We start from the raw sequence: 18,963 nt of genomic DNA, 5'->3' as shown, positions 1-18,963 counted from the left end.
GGTTTGTCCATACCTTCTCATCCAAAGAAATCAAATCTAAGAGATACATCAAATCAAATAAGTAAGCCACGACATTGATAGGTATAACATAGGAGAAAAACGATTTGCCCATGCTTAACACAAAAGTCTGTACTCAAAAAGTCGACACATATCAATAGTTGTTACATTATTTACAATCAACAATATATTAATATTAATAGTTTCTTTATTAGTGACCTCTAAACAAAATGATAATTTAAAAATATTTCATTTTTAAAATAAATTATACTTTTTTGTAAAATTATTATTGCATAGTAAAATTAAATATTAAAATTATATTTTATTAATTACAATATTTATCACATGCCATAAAATAATAAGAAAAAAAAAACAACAAAGAGATGAAAGAAAAATTTTCCAAATATTGACACGTGTAAAGATAGGAATAAAAAAGTAAAATTGACCGTTTATTTTTTTCTTGTCTTAAAATAGACGTGTTAGATAGATAGATAGATTTTTCTAAATCTATTTTATATTAAATTTCTTTTATCAAAATAAAAAATTGTGCCAAATAAATGGTGTTTTTTTCCTCCGTGAGCCGGTCCGGTCCGGTCCAGTGAGAATAAACATAAAGGAAAGAAAACCTGCAACAGATGTCTCCTGCGTTACAAGTTGCGTTCCGAGTTTGTCCACGCAAACGTATCGAGCCAGCCTCTCAAGCTAGGGTTCTTCACCGCGCTCCAACCTTCTTCTCTCTCCCTTCGTCCCCTCCAATTGGTACCAATTTCTTGAACTCCGCTTTCTTTCTTTCATTCATTACTTTTCCCTCTCTTTCCTCTTCAAATCCCTAATTTCAATTTTGATTTCTTTTGTTCCCTTCTTCACGCGCCTCTGTTCACCTACCTTTCTGTTTTATTTCCATTCGCGCGTTCAACCGATTTCGTTTATTCACTTTATCACAGTAATTCCTTCACGCAAGTACCAAATTTCGTTCTCACTGAGCGGATCTATTTTAATGTAACCTTTGAAATTTTAGTGCCCAACAAAAAAATTGTCTACTGCTTGTTAATTTGTTGCAAGATTTTTGTAGCTAATGATTGTTTTCTTTTGTAAGCTTTTTCATGTTTGTTAGTTCATCTTTATAATTATGATTATGATTATTGTTGTTTTGAGTATTCATTCGCACTTGTTTTGTTCTTTGCTGTAGGAATGTGATTGTGACTTCACATGCTGGTAGCTGACATTTTGAAATTGTAACTGTGGTGGGAGCAATATTATATATTTTGCGACATCATGGAGATACAGACTTGTGGCAGGCCGATTGACTCCTTGCTAGAGAAAGTGCTTTGTATGAATATTCTGTCGTCTGATTACTTCAAGGAGCTCTATCGATTGAAAACGTATCACGAAGTTATTGATGAGATCTACAATCAAGTTGATCACGTGGAGCCATGGATGACGGGGAATTGTCGTGGTCCTTCAACTGCATTCTGTCTTCTGTACAAGTTTTTTACTATGAAGCTCACCGTCAAGCAAATGCATGGGCTGTTAAAACACCTCGATTCTCCTTACATAAGAGCGGTATGTAGGCGTGCCTGACAATGTATATGGGGCTTTACTGATTTATTTTTTTAGGAGTGAAAACATTCTGTGTTCATTATGGTATGCTTGTTTGCGCTTGAAAATTTTGTTGGTTTGCGCATTGATGCCTTTCTGTTGATCATTTCTAATCAAGTTTACGGTTTTATGCTTGCTTTGAATAGTTAGTTATTTTGTATATCAAGAGGAGATGCATGCACGTGAGACTATTTGATTGTATTGGAATCACTTTTTTGCAGCATAATTGCATAGTTGAATTGCCATAACAGAGCCTAGACTGAGTGAGTTGGTGGATTTTTGTTGAGTTGTCAATGTAAGGTAGCCAAAATTGCATGTTAGATTGTAGGATTGTATGTTTCCACGATTTATGCTTGCTACCACAATCTCAGCCACACTCAAAAACATCATTTGGTGAGATTGTCTGGTCTTGCTGTGATAGATTTTATATAGATTCTTTGTTCATCATACGCTTGTTACTTTTTTATTTGCATTACTTGGGAATTATCCACTTACATTTTGATTTGAGGTGGCCCTGTTGTTATAGTTGCTTTATACTTTGTACATCACATTTTGATTTTAATTTATATATATATTTTTTCTCTTTATCTGTCTCTTCCTCTGGCTGTGGTAAAGTTTTATTTGGGGGAAAAAGACAAAAGAAATGAAAAACTATTTTGTTTCAGAAACTACGAATTACATAATACATAAGAAATTAACAATCTCCCCACTTTTAAGTTGCTTTTAAAAACAATTTCTTTGAAAGAACAAATGGTTTCTTTCTGGTAATAATTCAATTCCTGAGAGTGATCCTTGGCACACCTTGGCACATTGGTAAGGATTTTTGCCTTATGATGCCAGAGATCATGGGTTCATATCTTTGAAACAATCTCTCCATTTGTGGCGTAAGGCTGCATACATCTACCCTTCCCAAACCCTATTAGGTGGGAGGCCTTGTGGCTGGGTTTCTTCTGTTTTAATGAGATGAAGGATGGTATGATTATATTCTTCTTGGCATCAAAATAGAGACTGTTCTGTATGCAACATTCTCATTAGTAGTTTTTTCCTTGTACATTTATCTTACGCTCTGTATTGATTCTTTTTATTGTTTATAGGTTGGATTTCTCTATCTGAGATATTGTGCTGATCCAAAGACACTATGGAATTGGTTTGAGCCATATGTAAAAGATGATGAGGTAGGATGACATGGTTATGATCTTTCTATATTCTGATAATTCTTTTTCCTATAACTTTTTACTTAAAATTAATAGATTATTGCCTTATTTCATTTGTGTGTACTTTCATCATGCCTCAAGTTGGATTTGATCAAAGTGGTGAAACATGGATATAATTTTTTTGTTATTCCATTTTGCATTTGTCTAAGCACTGAAAATACCTTTGCTACATACCATGCTAATAGCATGTCTTGTCAAAAAGAATTTGTGGGCCAGGTTTTTTCATATGATCTGCTTTTAAACAAATCTGTCTTTGGTAATTGATAGATGTTTTGCCCATGCGTTCCTTTGCTTTGTAAGATAATTACTTGTTTGGGTTTCAGTTGTCTTGAATTATCTCCAATCTTGGAATATCATTTAAAGTGCTCCCTTAAGTAATATATAAATTATTATTCATTTTAAATTTTGATGCTGTGTTTCAGGAATTTTCTCCCGGATCTAATGGTCGAATGACTACAATGGGTGTATATGTCCGTGATTTGCTTCTTGGACAGGTTTGTTATCCTTAAATCTTTCAGGCTATATTTTACGTAAGAGAATGCTTCCTGGTTTACCCTCTTTGGATTCATGCTTCCGTTTTGCTTGTAGACAATGAAATTAATTTACATGATAAATTGGCAAATTATACCCTGACCTTTTTTATTTAGAGATTTTTAAATGTACACCACACAATGGCAAGGGGAAAAATCATTTGATTCGAGTATTGACTAGTTAAACTGAGAATTCTCTCTTCAGAGCTCTCCTACCAGAATTCAGATGCATCACAAGATTGCAGATGCAGATATGTCCTCATCATCCCATAATTTGGAGTAACAGTATGAGGTGCTTTCGGTATCTTTGGATATAAAACTTTTATAGCTACCAGTAATTTCTGATAAGAATTAGTTCCAAAGAATCTTCCTTTCTTTCTTTCAGTCACATTCTTTTTTGATTGCATGCTCATGATGGTTGATTTCTCATCTCTAGAGAGGCTTCTAGTAAAAAAAAATGAGTACTTTTTCATGTAGTTGCTTTAGAGTAGAACCTCTTGCTGAAAGACATGCATGCATGTTATCAAATAGTTTGATCCCTGGAAATAAATTGATAAAAATTAAAAATCAATGACAGGTGTATCTTTTAGGGACTAAAATGAGATTTCTCATTTCACTTATCATCATTTCTTCTTTTCTTTTTTCCTTTTCTTTCAGAGATTGAGCTATTGTTTGTCTTTTACATTGTTAATTTGCATTTTTGTTTCACCTGGAAATTTTATTTACCAGTTGTTTGATACCCGATAGTATAGGAGATCCAGGTCTCACTTTTTACACCACCTCTAGTTGGGTATTTACTTCTGGCTTTGGAACATGTTCTAACTTTCAAGTCTTATGGAGCTATAATCCCTGTCTGCCTTTTTCTATTTATCTTCAAGTCTTTATGGATTATCCTTTATGAAGCTTAATTTCTTTGAGGTCTTATAGAAAGATGTAGGCTAAATTGATAAATAATTTCTTTCTACTTGGCAATTTATGTCTTCAACCATTGTAACTACCATTCTGTATCATATAATATGTAGCTGTCCATCCTGAAATTTGGGAGGTTCGGTGTCAAAATTCATCAAGTTTTGCATGTACTTTTCTACTCTAGTTGATATGTTTCTTGTTTTGCATGTAAATGAGAGTTCGTCTGAGTTTCTATGTAAGGTGCTGGCTTGTTGGATTGTAAGTTTGTTTCAGTTCGTATTTTCATTTGCATTTCTATATTTCTGCTATGAATGGATATTAACTTTTTAAGTTTGTATGTGTAAAATAATTCTATATACTGTAATTTTTTTTTAATTATATAGCATATCCAACATTCAATCTTTGACTGAAATTCTTGGAGAATAAATATTCTCAAGCCTGAGCTTGAACCTAGTTTTTTTTTTTTTTTTTTGTGCGTGGGAGTTGATATTCTTGCCCATAAGACTGAATGTATCCTTGCTTTGATGATTTCTACTTGTGTTAATTAGATATGCTGCTATAATGTTATTGGTAACTAAATTTGTTTTTTGTTTTTTACTTTCCTGATTAATTGTAAGGGTGTTTTGTAATGCTTATTGTTCACATTTCTAATACATGGTATTGTAAATTGTGAAGAAGTACCAAGGATTTCTGTTAACCGCAACCCTTGTTTCCCCTAAACAACTGATTCCATTTCTGGGGTGGGGGAGTTGCTGGGACCCCCTTGCCAGCAGAATGTGAGAGGCTTTAGATGCCTTACCAAAATCTTGAGGACTGAAAATTGAATGATTCAAACTTATGGATATTTTTAATTCAAATGGAGGAATAAATGCAAGAACTGAAACATCTAATTCTGTTTTTAATGCATGACAGGATTCTAGAGAGGCACACAAGAGCTTAATCTTGTTCTTTCTATTCTCATGAATAGCTAGTATTTATATCAATGTTAAATGTTTCTTTGGGTTAAGTGGTTACTACCTCTTCATGGTAATTGTCATCTTTGTTCTGTGTTGATGTTTTATGATTTTGGGAATATTGTGCATGGTACACTATATGCCTTGGCTGACAGACTTGATTGGTGCAGTTCCCAAGTTTACTATACCCCTTTAATTCCTGATTATTTAACTATACTTTAAGGGATTGATGAGTCTGTTCTGCTGTTGCAGTATTATTTCGACACATTGTTTCCTCGCATCCCTGTTCCTGTATTGCGGCAGGTTGTGTCTAATCTTGAAAAGTTGAAGCTCCCCACTACACATTCTGGTTCAACAGGGGAAACTACTCGTCACGGTTCTGATGATACTGCCCGAAGACCACCTTCTGTTAAAGCTGCCCTTTCTGTCTCTTTTGGTCAGCGGGCTCCACATCGGGCTTCCACAAGGGATTCTTCACCTATTCGCCGTACATTACCTTCTCATGAAAAAAATGGCAGTGATGACATAAGAAGATCTCCAAGTAATCGCCGCAGCCAGAGCCGTGAATATCCTGATAGGGATAGGGAACGAGACCGGTCACGGTCCAGAGACAGGGATAGGGAACGTGATAGGGACAGATACTGTGACCGAGATAGGAACAGGGAGTGGGAGCGAGATCGAGACCGTGAAAGATACAGGGATCGTGACTTGGACAGAGATCAGGATAGGGACAGAATCAGGAGGGATAAGGAGCGGGAAAGAGAGAGAGAGAGGAGTTTTGATTATGACAAGAGGTCTAAGTACACAGAGAGAGAAAGCAGCCGGGATTATGACAATGGTAGTAAGCACTATCGTAGGAGCAGGAGTCGGAGTAGAAGTCGGAGCCTGCAAGCTGGCACTGCTCAGTATGAATCACGTTCTAGTCCTCAGAGAGAGGAGAGTAAGAGAACTTCTGCTTCGAGTAATCTAGCTCAACTTAAAGACATGTATGGTGATTTAGGGGATAATAAAGGAGATGCCAACATGGAAAGAATTCCTAGAAAGGATAGTGGAGGTGAAGAGGTTATTAGACTTGGCGGGTCTACTTGGAAGTATTGAAAGTTATCATGGAATGCTTGTATCAGATGTTGGATGGATTTCATGGAGATATTGGGACTAGCCCTTTTGTTGCCAGATGTTTAGATTGGTGAATGCTATCATTAACATTTATAGATAATGTATACTAAAACTTATTCCTGGTGCATTGAATTTCATGCTTTGTAATCGCAAGTTTTAGACTAAAGATCATTCCTGAACTACCATGTTTTACATTGATGGTTTAAACTTTGATATTTTACTTCGTTTCCGTACATATAATAATTTAAGAATAATGTGTATTTTGAAACACGCCTTTAGGAGGAAGATTGATGATAAGATTTATACTTTGATGCCTTTATAATATGCTTCATGTAGGATAAGTTGCCGTATAGATGCCATTGGTGGAAAAACTTAAATATTATTTTGGCTTAAATTTAGAATGTATTTGTTTCGAAATACGGTGGTGCCTTTTTTTAACATTATTATTTATTATTATTATTATAGAATTAACAGGAAATCTACTTTAATTTAGTGGCATTGTGTGTCCTTTTATCTTGTTAGTTTGCAACATTTTGCCTATGATATTGACCATACCCTGAAGCAAAAGCCGCTCATAATGGTTAGATTTAGACAAATAAAAGGTCAATTGTAGAGGTAGAGAGGTATTATTCTGATATTGCATATTGGTATTAGAATTAGTAGCATCGGATCCAAAGAGAATCCTTTCAGGAATTAGGAACTTAGGATGCAAATAGTACGATGCTCTTAACATAAGCCTATCAGAAACTTAAAAGTAATGCAAAAAGCTTCTATAATTCCAAGAGAGAATTATGTGTTACACTACTGTCATACATGTTCTGTGAGAATATAAGAAGCTAAAGCAGAAATTTGTATCCATATCTATATATTTCTACATTTGAAAGTAATGCAAAAAGTTTCTATAGCTCAGAGAGAATTTTGTGAGTTACACTACTGTCATACATGTTCTGAGACTATATGAAGAATTGGTAGAAATCTAGGATTCGGCATTTGTATAAAGCACTTCAGGCTCTTAAAATATTCCCTCACTATATTTTGACAAATCATTTGCTACAAGAACAAGGACATTAGAGGAAAAGCTTCTGTATCGCTATATCAAAGGGATAAGAAAGCATCTGGTTGGTAACAGTAAGCTATTATTCACATTTGATAGAAAGATATATGTGACGGACAAAGATCAAAGCAGCACGGAAACCCACAGTTCCAAGCATGAGAAAGAAACCATAGCAAATGCAAGCCATGTAGCCAAAAAAGAAAGAGGTTTGCATGAAGCCAGACATATCTGATCTTGCATAATAGTAATACAAGCAGTAGCCATATATGAACAAGCCAGTTGATCCACCACAAAGGAAAGACCTAATCACGCCAAAATCAAAATCGTTAGCAGACGGAGGAATATGGATTAGGAAAACAGTGAGGGCACTCTCATGTAAAAAGTTTACATACCTCCACCACCATTCATGGTCCTCAGTAGCAAGCTGAAAGTATGTCAATGCCACAGTGACAAAAGCAGTGACAATCAACAGGATGATGAAAACAATAAACAAAATGCTGTATATGGTGTAAATTTGGTGACCCCAGACACTAGCAAAAATGTAGTAGAGTTCTATGTAAATGGCACTGAAGGGCAAGAAACCTGCCATAGCCATTTGAGCAAGAGTTGTACGGTACCAAGGTACTTGTGGGATCTCCCTAGGATACTTATTGGTGCGGCAAGGAGCTTGAAACCCTGATTGGCTATTCTTACCAGCAATCCCACCCAGCACTAGCAAAGGTGAGGTTACAAGAGTCCATATGAGGAAAATAACCACAATTGTTCCTAATGGAAGCGCTGCGGTGGCGTTATAGGCGAGCGCAACAGTATTAAGAAAGCAGAATGTGAAAAACAAAGGTCCAGAGAACAAACTTCCAGTCAACACCAAAATTTTAACCTGTCAAGCAACAAATCAAAACCTCTATTAGTGTACTTCATTTTGGTTGCAGTGTACTTTCACTTGTTTAAAGCAAAGGTCACAACAAGAAGAAACTAAGACACAACAATTAAACATTGTTCTTTAATAATAATTCTTCTTAACAGGCAACATTTTTAATCCAAAACTGTTTGATCCTTATGGATTTTCAAAAGCTAGTAAACTACACAATATGCTGATATCCAACAGGAATTTCAGCAACAACTTCAATCAAATTCACTAGCTATTCAGACAGAGAAATGCCTATGAAGTAATAATGTAATGTACCCAATTTTTTCCTTCAATCATATAATAGAAGGAAGCTGCATAGTAGCCCGCGATGCCAGACGTTAGTGCATATATGATCACCAGTGCAGTAAACAAAGCTCCCCTATTGTATGGATAGAAAACACCAACTAGAGCGAGCATAAAGATGAAGATTGTACTGAAAGCAGGAGAAAATAATCATGGTCAAGAAAGAGCTGAACAACAAAAGGCAAAAACACCTTTAAAAGATAAGTACTTAAGCTGGTGGTAACTCACAGTGTAAATAGCTGGGTTCCTGTTCCAAGTGCTGCTGCAAACAAAGACTTGAATCTTGGGTACCTGAACACATCACCATGAATATACTTCCATCCACTTTCCTCCTGGTCATCAATTGCTTCCTCATCAGGAGTAAACCTGTCATGTTTGAAACGGTTGATACAACAAGTTCATCGAATTAAGAGGTTTAAAGCCTTGAAAGTACACACTGCTGAGACAGTAAATGAGAATGGTTCTTACTTAACAAAATCATTCTTGAGCACACGCATGAGTATTATGGCCAGGAATCCAGTCAAGAGGAGAACAGTTACACAAGAGTTGATGACAGAAAACCAATGGATTTCCAAGTTATGTGACAGTGAGGATGTCTGTGAGTATTTCTCCAGCCTCTTCTCAAATGGAGTATCTGTTTCAACCCATTTGGCAGAATATGTGAAGTCCACTTCTACTTCCTTATTTTCTGTCAGGTCCACAACTGCTTGCGGATCGTTTCGAATGAAAACATCAATGATGCGATCCTTATTGTACAGAATCTCAAAATGGACATGCTTGAAGAGGTGGACTATGGCCCCACTTTGATCATCCTTGTCTTCACTGTCAAATTTTCCAAGGAAACCCCAAATGGGCAAGTCATCATAGTACATTTGGTAGAAATAGTCCTTCAAGACAGCATGCCTGAATTGAGCAACCTCTTTTATTGTAAGCCTCTTTTTGCAGTAACTTTCAGGTTCTATGTCAATTTGGAAGTCCAATTTGTAAGGAGCAGCAACTAATCGATCCCCATTCAAAACTTCACCAAGATCTTCCCTCTTTTCTTCCACATTAGCTGCAGCTAACAAGTTTTGGAATTAAAGGGAATAGGAGAAACCAAAGAGATTAGTAGGAAATAGGAGAAAAAAGAATGGTACTTGCAAACTAACCTGGCGAGCAAAAGGGAAGATCGAAATATCGGTATGTCTCACTGTGGCAAGGAAGAAAAAGGGGAAAGCACAAAGAATTAATAAAGTCATTATTCTTTTGTGAGGATGGAATTTATGCATATGATACTACGCTTTAGTAATTAATACATGCATTAGACTATCCGAATGTACATTCTTATATACAGGCATTAAGATTAATGGATTTAGTAGTCTTTCAGTAAAAAAATATTGCACTTTCTTTCTAGGCCATAGAATAATCAAACTTGAATAAAAGGAAATGGTATGGTAGAGGTAAAAATTCAGAAGGGATGCATTAGAACATTACTTGATTGAGAAGGTAAGTATTATATTAAAATAATTTAAAGGTCAACTCTGCCAGCCTGATCGTTTGGATTCATTCTTTATTTCCATTGAACACTGCCTACAATTTCTGTATTTCGACATTGAAACAAAGGAAACTAATATCTCTTGATTTTGAGTTTCCTACTGTGAAATAGAAAGTATTCATAACAAATATCACAGTTTCTAAGCCACATTCATTTCTTCCTCATCCACAGTGAAGAATTAATCCCTTTCATCACTCAAACAACTAGATTTCTCTGATCAAAAAAGTCTTGAACAGGTTCCAAAATCCAAATCCACGCCATAAGATGAAGAGGCCATTGAACCTTCATTACACATAATCAGAACAGCAGTAGGGAATGAAAGATGCAAGGCACCCAAATTCAAGAGGAAATCTCATCCTCAAAATGGTAACCCATCATAACACACAAAAAAAAATACATTTTTTCTTTTTAAAATATCTTTTCAGGAACGTTGGGATTGAAATGTTCTGAAATCTGAAGCATAAACATGAATTGTTGAAAGTGAGAGTAACATAGATTTAAAATCTGACCTGGGATTGTGAAAGGGTCCCACCTTGTTGGCATAAAAGGGAACGGAATCTCCTTTCATGTAACGGTGATCCGATGCATCAGATGTGACATGGCTTATGCAGCACCACAGGATCACAATGGCACCAACCAAACATGCCATTGACTTTTCCATACAAACACAGATTGAAAGAAAGAGACAGAGAGAGAGAGAGAAACAAAGAGAGACTCTCCAATGCAATAGCTTCTTCTTGCACTTATAAGCCAAATAAGTGCATAAGAGTGAGAAAGAAGAAGAGGGAATATTCACCACGTTAATTACTTCCTTCAACCAAAAGAAAAGAGAGAAAATGAAGAACGAAATAATAATATTAATAATAAGAAGATTTGAATTTCCATTTCCACGCACTTGTTCTTGTTACATTGTAATGAATGATGGTCGTTTTCTAAGGAGTTGAAAAATGAATCATCTTCGTGAATGGAGAATAATGATGACAAATACATACATACGTGCCTAACACGAACAAATGACGCAGTGACATCGTGCCTAAACATTCTCTTCGCTTTCAACAACATATGTGCATCCGTCCACTTTTGTTATTATGTCATTTAAGATTTGAAAAATACTACTTGATCTCATTATAACTGTCGTTGTAGATTATATATATATATATATATGTAAAGAAAAATTAATAAATAAATAAATAAAATAATAATTTTATAAAATTAATCTTATTATTATTAATTTATTTTTTAATTTTACAACTCTTATTATTAATATTATAAGAGATACAAATGAAAAATATAAATAATATTATATTAAAAAATTAAAATAATAATTGTTTTAGGAAAAAAAATTCAGAGAGAGAGTATCAAGGTTGTTCCTCCTTTGATTTATTTCACGAGACAACATCGTTTTTTGTGTGGTGATAATCACAATTCAACTCACCACTTGATCTTTACCTCGCATCATACAAATAGCTTGTTGCCACCTTTGGGAAGATGTTATTACTAGTTTCTTAATTAAATTATTAAACGTTTATTAACTGCTATTTTCATGAGTACGCGTTTGGATATTGATCTCGTATAATTAATAACGGGCCAATATTTAACAACTTATATCCAAAGAAAATATGAGTGGTGACGTAGTGTAATAATTACCTTTTACACTAAAAAGCTTAATCGACTTTCTAAAAAAAAAAAAGTTTGGCACTCTTGCTTTGTGAATGAGTGGAATTAGGTAAAATTACATCAATGCTATAAATTTTGGATTAATGGAGAGTATATTTGACAATTCACACCATGTACACATATAATAAAAGGATTTAATTTGAGAACGGCGTTATTTAATGATGTACTGTATTAGATAAAACAAAATTTCCATGCATATTAATTTTATGATTTTAAAATGATTTTAAAAGACGTTTTTATAATTAAAAAGTCTTGTGGTATTCAATCAAGACTTTTATAAAATATAAACAAATCTTGTGGTATTCAATTAAGACAATAAAGATTTTTTTTTCAGGGCAACAAAATCTGTTGGTATTCAATTAAGACAATAAAGATTTTTTTTTCAGGGCAACAAAATCTGTTGGTATTCAATTGAGATTTCTTACCACTTTTAAAATGTCTTTTGGTATTCAAAAGTAAATAGATTTTGATGGATTCTTTTGTGGAATGGATTTTGAGAGACTTTTTAGTTAGAAATACACATAAAATACTCCTCCAACAATCTCACCCAAACCCTTGAGACTTTTCATAATCTTCCAAAGACTTTTTCTTCTCCTGCCGAACAAGACACAAACCACTACCAGGTTCATTCTCTTACAACTTTTCAATCAATTTTACCTATTTTTTTAATGGCAATCGATAGTCAATATTGTTCATACTATATGTATATTACGCAAATAAAAAGAAAAGGGTGCTGTATATGCTTCAAGATTTCGTATTCATATTGTTTTCAACGTCCAGGCAATGAATATGCATCAAAAGAATGACAATTGATATGCATCAAGATTTCATATTGCTTTTTTTTTTAGTACTGTATATGCAAATCAAAATAAACTCTTTTTTTTTTTCTGTTTCTTCAACTTGTTTTTTTACAACGTCCATTATTATTATTATTATTTTCTTGTGTTATTATTAAAATGTTAATTATTAATGTGTTATTATTATTTTTTTGACAGCGTGTTATTATTATTATTATTGTGTTAATAATTTTTTAATTGTTATTGTGTTATTATTATTGTTATTTTGTTAATAGTTTTTTTTTAAATGATTTTATGATATATGAGTATTATTTTTATGGAAAATGCTAACATGTGCCCTTAAGACACTTGTTAGTGTATTATGTATAGAAATTTTGTATTGAAAGTTGTGCAATTTACTTTTTTAAAAGTCAAAAATTGTTGTTTTTAAGACATAGTTACTATTAGAAGTATCCTTAACATGTGCCCTAAGTGCGCATGTTAGCATGACCCTTATTTTATTATTAGGTAGTTTTTTTATTGGTTTTTCTATTGAATTGTATATTATTCGGGATATAGTCACTATACTTTTGACAATTAGGAAACAATAACTATTTTTGTCAAATAACTAGTTTCTTATATATATATTAGCGATCAAATGGGGGATTCACAAGAAAATAACAAAGGAAAGAGTAGAGACAAAGATAATTATGTATCTTGGACTATGGAGGATACCAATGAGTTGTTGCACCTCTTGGTGGATGCTATGAATAGGGGATTGCGTGATGCCAATGGGTCACTTAGCAAACAAAATGTACAACGAATAATACTTCCTCAACTCAATGCAAAAACTAAATTCCCTAAAACTTATAGTCATTATTTGAGTCGGATGAAGTGGTTTCGAAACCAGTATAACATGATGTCAACCCTTATGCGCAACAACTCTGGCTTTGGATGGGACCCAATTGGAAAAACTTTCACTGCTCATGAGGATGTATGGAAAGATTACTTAAAGGTGAGCTAAGTTCATAATCTTTTAAATATATTAATAGTTATAAATTTAGTAAATTATAATATTTGTAGTATATTAACAATGATTTTTTTTTTAGTCCCACCCAAGTCACAGCAAACTTCGAGGAAAAAGTATGGTTGATTATGAGTATTTGAAGATCGTTGTTGGGGGTGGAGTTTATAGCGGGAATAATTCTATATCAGTCGATCCAGATGATACTGATGCAACAACTTTTGAGCCAGAAAATAGAACTGTTGGGATAGAAGAATTTTCATATGATCCTAATAGTGATACATTCATAACACCAAATAACTATGAACCAGCATATCAGCCTCCATCACCAAACCAACCAAGTCCACCATCCCACCCCCCTTTAGATTCAGAGGTTCCCATAGAAAAACAAAACTATCACAAGCGAAGGAGATCCGAGTATGGAGGGAGTTCAAGCGCTGTTGGGATCAACAATCAAGGCAACGTTCTGGAAAATCTTTCTGTTGGCATTGGGACTATTGCTGTGAATTTTGAAAAAATATCCAACATGATGGAGAAAAGAGAAAAAGATAGAGATAGAGATAGAGAGCTCGAGGGTATTATTTGGGATGTTATAAAAGAAATTCCAAATTTTGATGACATAACGCGTTTCAAGACAGCTGAATTGTTAAATACTAAAGCAAAAAAGGATTTTTTCTTGAAGATGTCACCGGAAGAACGCTCATCTTGGATAAACTTTAAGTTAGGGAATAATTAATATTTTGATCATCTATTATTAACATATTATTTTAAACATCGTGAGTTTGTTGAACTATATCTTTTGGGTCTCTATTTTGGTTGAAGTATTTGGTTTGTTTTTTGGTCGAACTATTATGGTTGTATTTTGGTTGAAATATTTGGTTTGTTTTTTGGTCGAACTATTATGGTTGAAGTATTTAGGTTATATATTTTGTGAAATTGTTGTGGTTAAACTTTAGTTATATTTATTTTATATATGAATTTGTATTAACTTTGATATTAACTTTGATATTGACTTATAACCATGACCATGACATAAAGAACGAAGAAATGGATGGAGATATATATAATGAAGATACAAATGATGAAGATATAGATGACGAGGAAACAAATGAAGAATTTTATGAAGCCACATACACATATGTGATGGCAATTTATGCTTTAATAGATATATTAAATCAGTTTTTGAATATGATGCGTGGTGAACATATTGAACGTCCATTAACTCGACGACAAATTACTAGTCGGGGATATGACTATATACACAAAGCATTAAACGATGATCCTGCAATCTTTCGACAAGTATATAGGATGTATCCTGATGTATTTCGAAAGTTGTGCACGATTATAAGAGAAAAAACACCTTTGGAGGATACAAGATTTATTTGTGTTGAAGAAATGCTTGCATCATTCCTACAGATTGTCGGCCAGAACACTCGATATTATGTAATCCGCAATACATTTGGCCGATCACAATTTGCTACAAGTGAAAATTTTCACAAGATTTTGAAAGCTCTGAACTCATTAGCACCTGATTTAATGGTTAGATCAGGCTCAACTGTGCCTGCAAAAATAAGGGAAAGCACAAGGTTTTATCCTTATTTTAAGGTATGTGATCATTATCTAATTATAACAAAATTATAATTATAATTGTGATTATTATAATAATATTTATGATTATTGATACACACACTTTAGGATTGCATTGGAGCTATTGATGGTACACATATTCCCGCATCAGTAAAAGGACGATGCGTACACATATCATTAACAATACATTTATAAAATTACAATGTGTTGTCTCTCACAATGTCAAAGCATGAAATTAATCTCATATTAACAGAAGAAAAAAATAATCCACAACTGAAAACAAATACTAAAACACCATTAATTAAAAAGCAGATATAAAACTATAAAAGTGTTAATACTTATCTATAGTTCTCATCCTAGAATACAATGAAGGGGAACGTATTTGACATTTTGAATTAGAGGATGTCCACTAAACTGCACGTTTGGTCACTTATTGCTTGAATCTTTTGTTGGACGTGGACCTGCTCTTTCGTATCTGTGTGGAAAATTGGAAATGGACCAACTTGGTTAATGGTTAGGCGAGGTGACTCGGATTCATAATCTAGGGTTATTGGTTAATAAATCAAAATGAAATTTTAAATAAACAGTTTTACGTTTTAATCTATTAACCAATAATGGGCAAGGTCACTTTCCTCTCTATGTACCCCTTCTTTCTTCTCTTCTCCAAATACCCCTCTAACAAAAATCACTAATATGACTAATGACTACAAAAAAGTGAAGAATCACTATTGACTAATGACTACAAAAAAGTGAAGAATCACTATTGACTAATTAACTTTTGTGCTATAATAATAAGATAGATAGTCGGGTCGAGTCACTTGAGTGTAAATAGGTTCAGTTCTAACTTTAATTCTATTGTTCTTTTACGGTTTTCATGCTTCTATATACAGTGATTATATGCCATTATTTTTTTTTAACTTTTCTTTTCCGTATTTTGTTATATTGTTTAGAAGTTTCTGTTATTTGCTAACACATAGTGTGGCATGAAGGGTAAGCATGCATTTTACATGAATGTAGAGGTGAATACTACACTAGAATAAAAAAAATCACTACATTTAGAATATATTTAAAAGAATAAATTCATGTTTAATTTTATCATCAGAGTACACCAATCAGAAACTATATATATTTATACATAATTTTATTCAACTTACCCACCTTTAAGAAAGTCATTAACTGAGAATTCATCCTTTTGAAACATCAAGTAATTAAGTTCCCAAAATTACCATGGTCATATAGCTCAGAACTTTTCTTTAATTCATAACCCAAACCATGCAGTCTATTTCACGCTGTCCATTCATACATTTATCTATCATAATATATAAAACTTGAAGTCCTAAGTGAAAAATTGACCTATCAACATAGATAATAATTCACTAGTATCGGTGACATCGGAAGAATTTCATGAAAGATCACCACATCTAACAAAACTACAAGTTACATTATCATTACTCTTGGGTTAATTTGGAACGTTATCTATTAATTTTTAGAAGATATGTAATTGTTTTTTGTTAACAAATATAGACAATTAATATTATGGCTAATTTTGCCGAGAGTAATGGAAACAATAATCAATGGTAGAGGGGGAGCAGGGATGCAAAAGCAACACGAGCAAACAATCATCTCATACACTTGCCAATCATTTAATTTATTTTTTTTTCTCAAATAGTCCTAGAGCCATTTAAAATATTGCTTGGACTTCTCTGATAAAGAATATTCACTAAACATCGTGACTTTTTTTCTTTTAAATTTTTTTTTTTCAATTTTATTTCCAATCCCATCTTAACGTCTACAATCTATTGTCAAAGCCACACCGCTCAATGATTCAATTCATTTCTTGCATGCATTAGAAACCACCATTGCCATGTTCTCTGTTTGCCTCTGGCCCTCTACTTTCTGGCCTTGGATATAAGCAATAAAGTATCAACATTACACATTCACATTGCATCTTAAACTCATCATCATACTCCAAATAACACCCATTACAAGTTTACAACGACCTCGTAATTTTTTCTAGTCTTCACCTCTGTTATAGGTCATAGATTGGATTTAACTGATTTGAAATATCATTTAACTCGATGGAAATTGCTTCATGCACCTTTTTAACTTTTTGGAAAGCCTAATCTGAAATGTAATTTTATAATCCGGAATGGGGTGCAGGAAGCAATTGTCCAACGCTATTTATTTAGTGTTTCAAATTGAGTTTAAGGCCCAATCCGCTGATCAAAACAACTTGGCCCAAAGGAAAGTTTCAATCCAATTTATCAAGTATTAATTGAAGTTAACGCCAACATTCAAGTGCATGAACACTACAATACACGTATGAAAAAGGAAGAAAATCTTAGTTCAGAATAAAGTTATCTTGTTGTTACACTTTAGTTGTTTCTAATATGATAAACATTTTAGCTCACAAGTTTATTAGCTTATTCAGTGATAGACCTATTAGCTTGTAAATTTATTGAATTTTTCAATGAGAGACCATTTTAGCCCGTTTATGTCACTAAAGATGCCTTCCTCCGTTTTTTGTGTGTGTGATATCCAATTTAATACATAAAAATAAGCAAAGATCAATATCTTGACGATAGTTTATTGATTAGTGATTGAAATATAAGCCATGACACACTCAAATTTTATAAGAGATTTGGCCAATTATCCTCTAAACATACGTCTCACTTGTAACCCAACTCAATTGCCGGCTGCTTATTCTACAATATTGCCTTCTCCATGATTAAATATCAATTTTACATCCGGAAGCATTAGTGATAGTGAAAGTTGTTTATTAAAAAAATATTTTTCTTTGATAATAAAAAAATCCGTTTATTGCATTGTATATGTTTCCGCATGATGAACATTTCGTGATATTTTAGCAACTGTCTCTCGTCGTAACCAATTATGATTTATGACATCAGACACTGTCGTTGATTGCTTCATGATAATGACTGGAGGGCTAAAAATAAGGTATAGATATTATTCCAATCAAACATAGAAGCGAATTTCGGGATCGTGTTTGCTCAATGCATGCACCAACGCTTGGCACGTACTAGGATAACACATATAACCCCTTCAAAGTTCAAAGATTCTCTCATAAAGTTTTTGGTGAGAGAAGAGTTGGAAAAGACAAAAATGTCTCATAAGATTTATTTTTAGCACTAATCTCACTTTTGGTTTTTGTCAAGTTAAGAAATTTGATTATGAGTTATAATTTCTTATGCTGCTAAAGACTCCTCTCCGAACAAGTGAAGATATGAGATTGATTTAGTAATTAAAAAAAAGAAAGTCGCAGGTTCATTCTTTCTTATGAATATCGTTTATTACATACATAACATCTTTTTAGATTTTACATTTCCTTTATGAATACATCGTCATTTCATTATTTTGATATTTATCCTCAACAACTTTTTTTTTTCAAACATCATAGTGGGATTGCATTTTTAGTGGATACTTTCACTTACTATTGTTATTACTATTAAACCAGAAATTTAAGGAGTTAAAAATTTATCCATTTAGAAGACTCAGAAGGTTTAGGTTGCAATATTTATCAATCCTTTTTAGATCCCATTAGATGCGAGTTTCTTACACTGAATCGTCCTTTTTCTTAAAAAAAAAAATGTTAACATTAGATTTTAGGACTCATTTTAAACATTTCAAAATGATAAGTTTTTATTTGCAAAGAAAGTAATTATTACATAGAAAATACAAAAAATATACTAAACAATTTCTTTCTCAATAAAAACTTGCCTTTTCAGATACGTAAAATTAGACCTTTGAACTAATGTTATACAA

General features: G+C 33.2%; 3 protein-coding genes across 6 annotated transcripts; 2 read left to right on the top strand and 1 right to left on the bottom strand.

The window, feature by feature from the left end:
* The first annotated feature begins 617 nt into the window (after nucleotides 1-617).
* Nucleotides 618-6,542, top strand: LOC114397858 (pre-mRNA splicing factor SR-like 1). Of its 3 annotated transcripts, XM_028359959.1 has the most exons (6): nucleotides 618-756; nucleotides 1,187-1,560; nucleotides 2,691-2,771; nucleotides 3,233-3,304; nucleotides 3,546-3,632; nucleotides 5,455-5,583. In XM_028359959.1, the coding sequence occupies exons 2-5, from the start codon at nucleotides 1,273-1,275 to the stop codon at nucleotides 3,621-3,623; spliced, it is 519 nt and encodes a 172-aa protein (XP_028215760.1). In that variant the 5' UTR covers nucleotides 618-756; nucleotides 1,187-1,272; the 3' UTR covers nucleotides 3,624-3,632; nucleotides 5,455-5,583. The 3 variants fall into 3 exon arrangements, with proteins under 3 accessions (XP_028215760.1, XP_028215761.1, XP_028215758.1); XM_028359960.1 differs by lacking the exon at nucleotides 5,455-5,583 and having other exon boundaries at nucleotides 3,458-3,587; XM_028359957.1 differs by lacking the exon at nucleotides 3,546-3,632 and having other exon boundaries at nucleotides 619-756; nucleotides 5,455-6,542.
* A 586-nt stretch (nucleotides 6,543-7,128) lies between these two features.
* On the bottom strand, nucleotides 7,129-11,018 carry LOC114397832 (transmembrane 9 superfamily member 2-like). Of its 2 annotated transcripts, none has more exons than XM_028359955.1 (7): nucleotides 10,626-11,018; nucleotides 9,731-9,771; nucleotides 9,051-9,642; nucleotides 8,811-8,948; nucleotides 8,556-8,712; nucleotides 7,765-8,249; nucleotides 7,129-7,674 (listed from the first exon to the last, which is right to left on the bottom strand). In XM_028359955.1, exons 1-7 carry the CDS (start codon nucleotides 10,775-10,777, stop codon nucleotides 7,455-7,457), a joined length of 1,785 nt encoding a protein of 594 aa, XP_028215756.1. In that variant the 5' UTR covers nucleotides 10,778-11,018; the 3' UTR covers nucleotides 7,129-7,454. The 2 variants fall into 2 exon arrangements, with proteins under 2 accessions (XP_028215756.1, XP_028215757.1); XM_028359956.1 differs by having other exon boundaries at nucleotides 9,051-9,636; nucleotides 10,626-11,017.
* A 2,275-nt stretch (nucleotides 11,019-13,293) lies between these two features.
* LOC114376766 (uncharacterized protein At2g29880-like) lies at nucleotides 13,294-14,329 on the top strand. Its single transcript, XM_028335032.1, has 2 exons — nucleotides 13,294-13,584; nucleotides 13,679-14,329. The coding sequence occupies exons 1-2, from the start codon at nucleotides 13,294-13,296 to the stop codon at nucleotides 14,327-14,329; spliced, it is 942 nt and encodes a 313-aa protein (XP_028190833.1).
* The last annotated feature ends 4,634 nt before the right edge of the window (nucleotides 14,330-18,963 follow it).

Source organism: Glycine soja, chromosome 2 (genome assembly GCF_004193775.1).
Source record: "Glycine soja cultivar W05 chromosome 2, ASM419377v2, whole genome shotgun sequence".
NCBI classification, from domain to species: domain Eukaryota; kingdom Viridiplantae; phylum Streptophyta; class Magnoliopsida; order Fabales; family Fabaceae; genus Glycine; species Glycine soja.
Note: the sequence above shows the minus strand (reverse complement) of the source record. Positions and strands in the feature narration are given on the sequence as shown.

Excerpts from the sequence above, each read along its gene's own strand:
- LOC114397858 (XM_028359957.1), top strand. The coding sequence starts at position 1,273 with ATGGAGATACAGACTTGTGGCAGGCCGATTGACTCCTTGCTAGAGAAA. Across the intron at positions 2,772-3,232 it reads CATATGTAAAAGATGATGAG|GAATTTTCTCCCGGATCTAA; the intron begins GTAGGATGACAT and ends GCTGTGTTTCAG. Across the intron at positions 3,305-5,454 it reads GTGATTTGCTTCTTGGACAG|TATTATTTCGACACATTGTT; the intron begins GTTTGTTATCCT and ends CTGCTGTTGCAG.
- LOC114397832 (XM_028359955.1), bottom strand. The coding sequence starts at position 10,777 with ATGGAAAAGTCAATGGCATGTTTGGTTGGTGCCATTGTGATCCTGTGG. Across the intron at positions 8,949-9,050 it reads CTCAAGAATGATTTTGTTAA|GTTTACTCCTGATGAGGAAG; the intron begins GTAAGAACCATT and ends CAAACATGACAG. Across the intron at positions 7,675-7,764 it reads GACCATGAATGGTGGTGGAG|GTCTTTCCTTTGTGGTGGAT; the intron begins GTATGTAAACTT and ends TGGCGTGATTAG.
- LOC114376766 (XM_028335032.1), top strand. The coding sequence starts at position 13,294 with ATGGAGGATACCAATGAGTTGTTGCACCTCTTGGTGGATGCTATGAAT. Across the intron at positions 13,585-13,678 it reads TATGGAAAGATTACTTAAAG|TCCCACCCAAGTCACAGCAA; the intron begins GTGAGCTAAGTT and ends TTTTTTTTTTAG.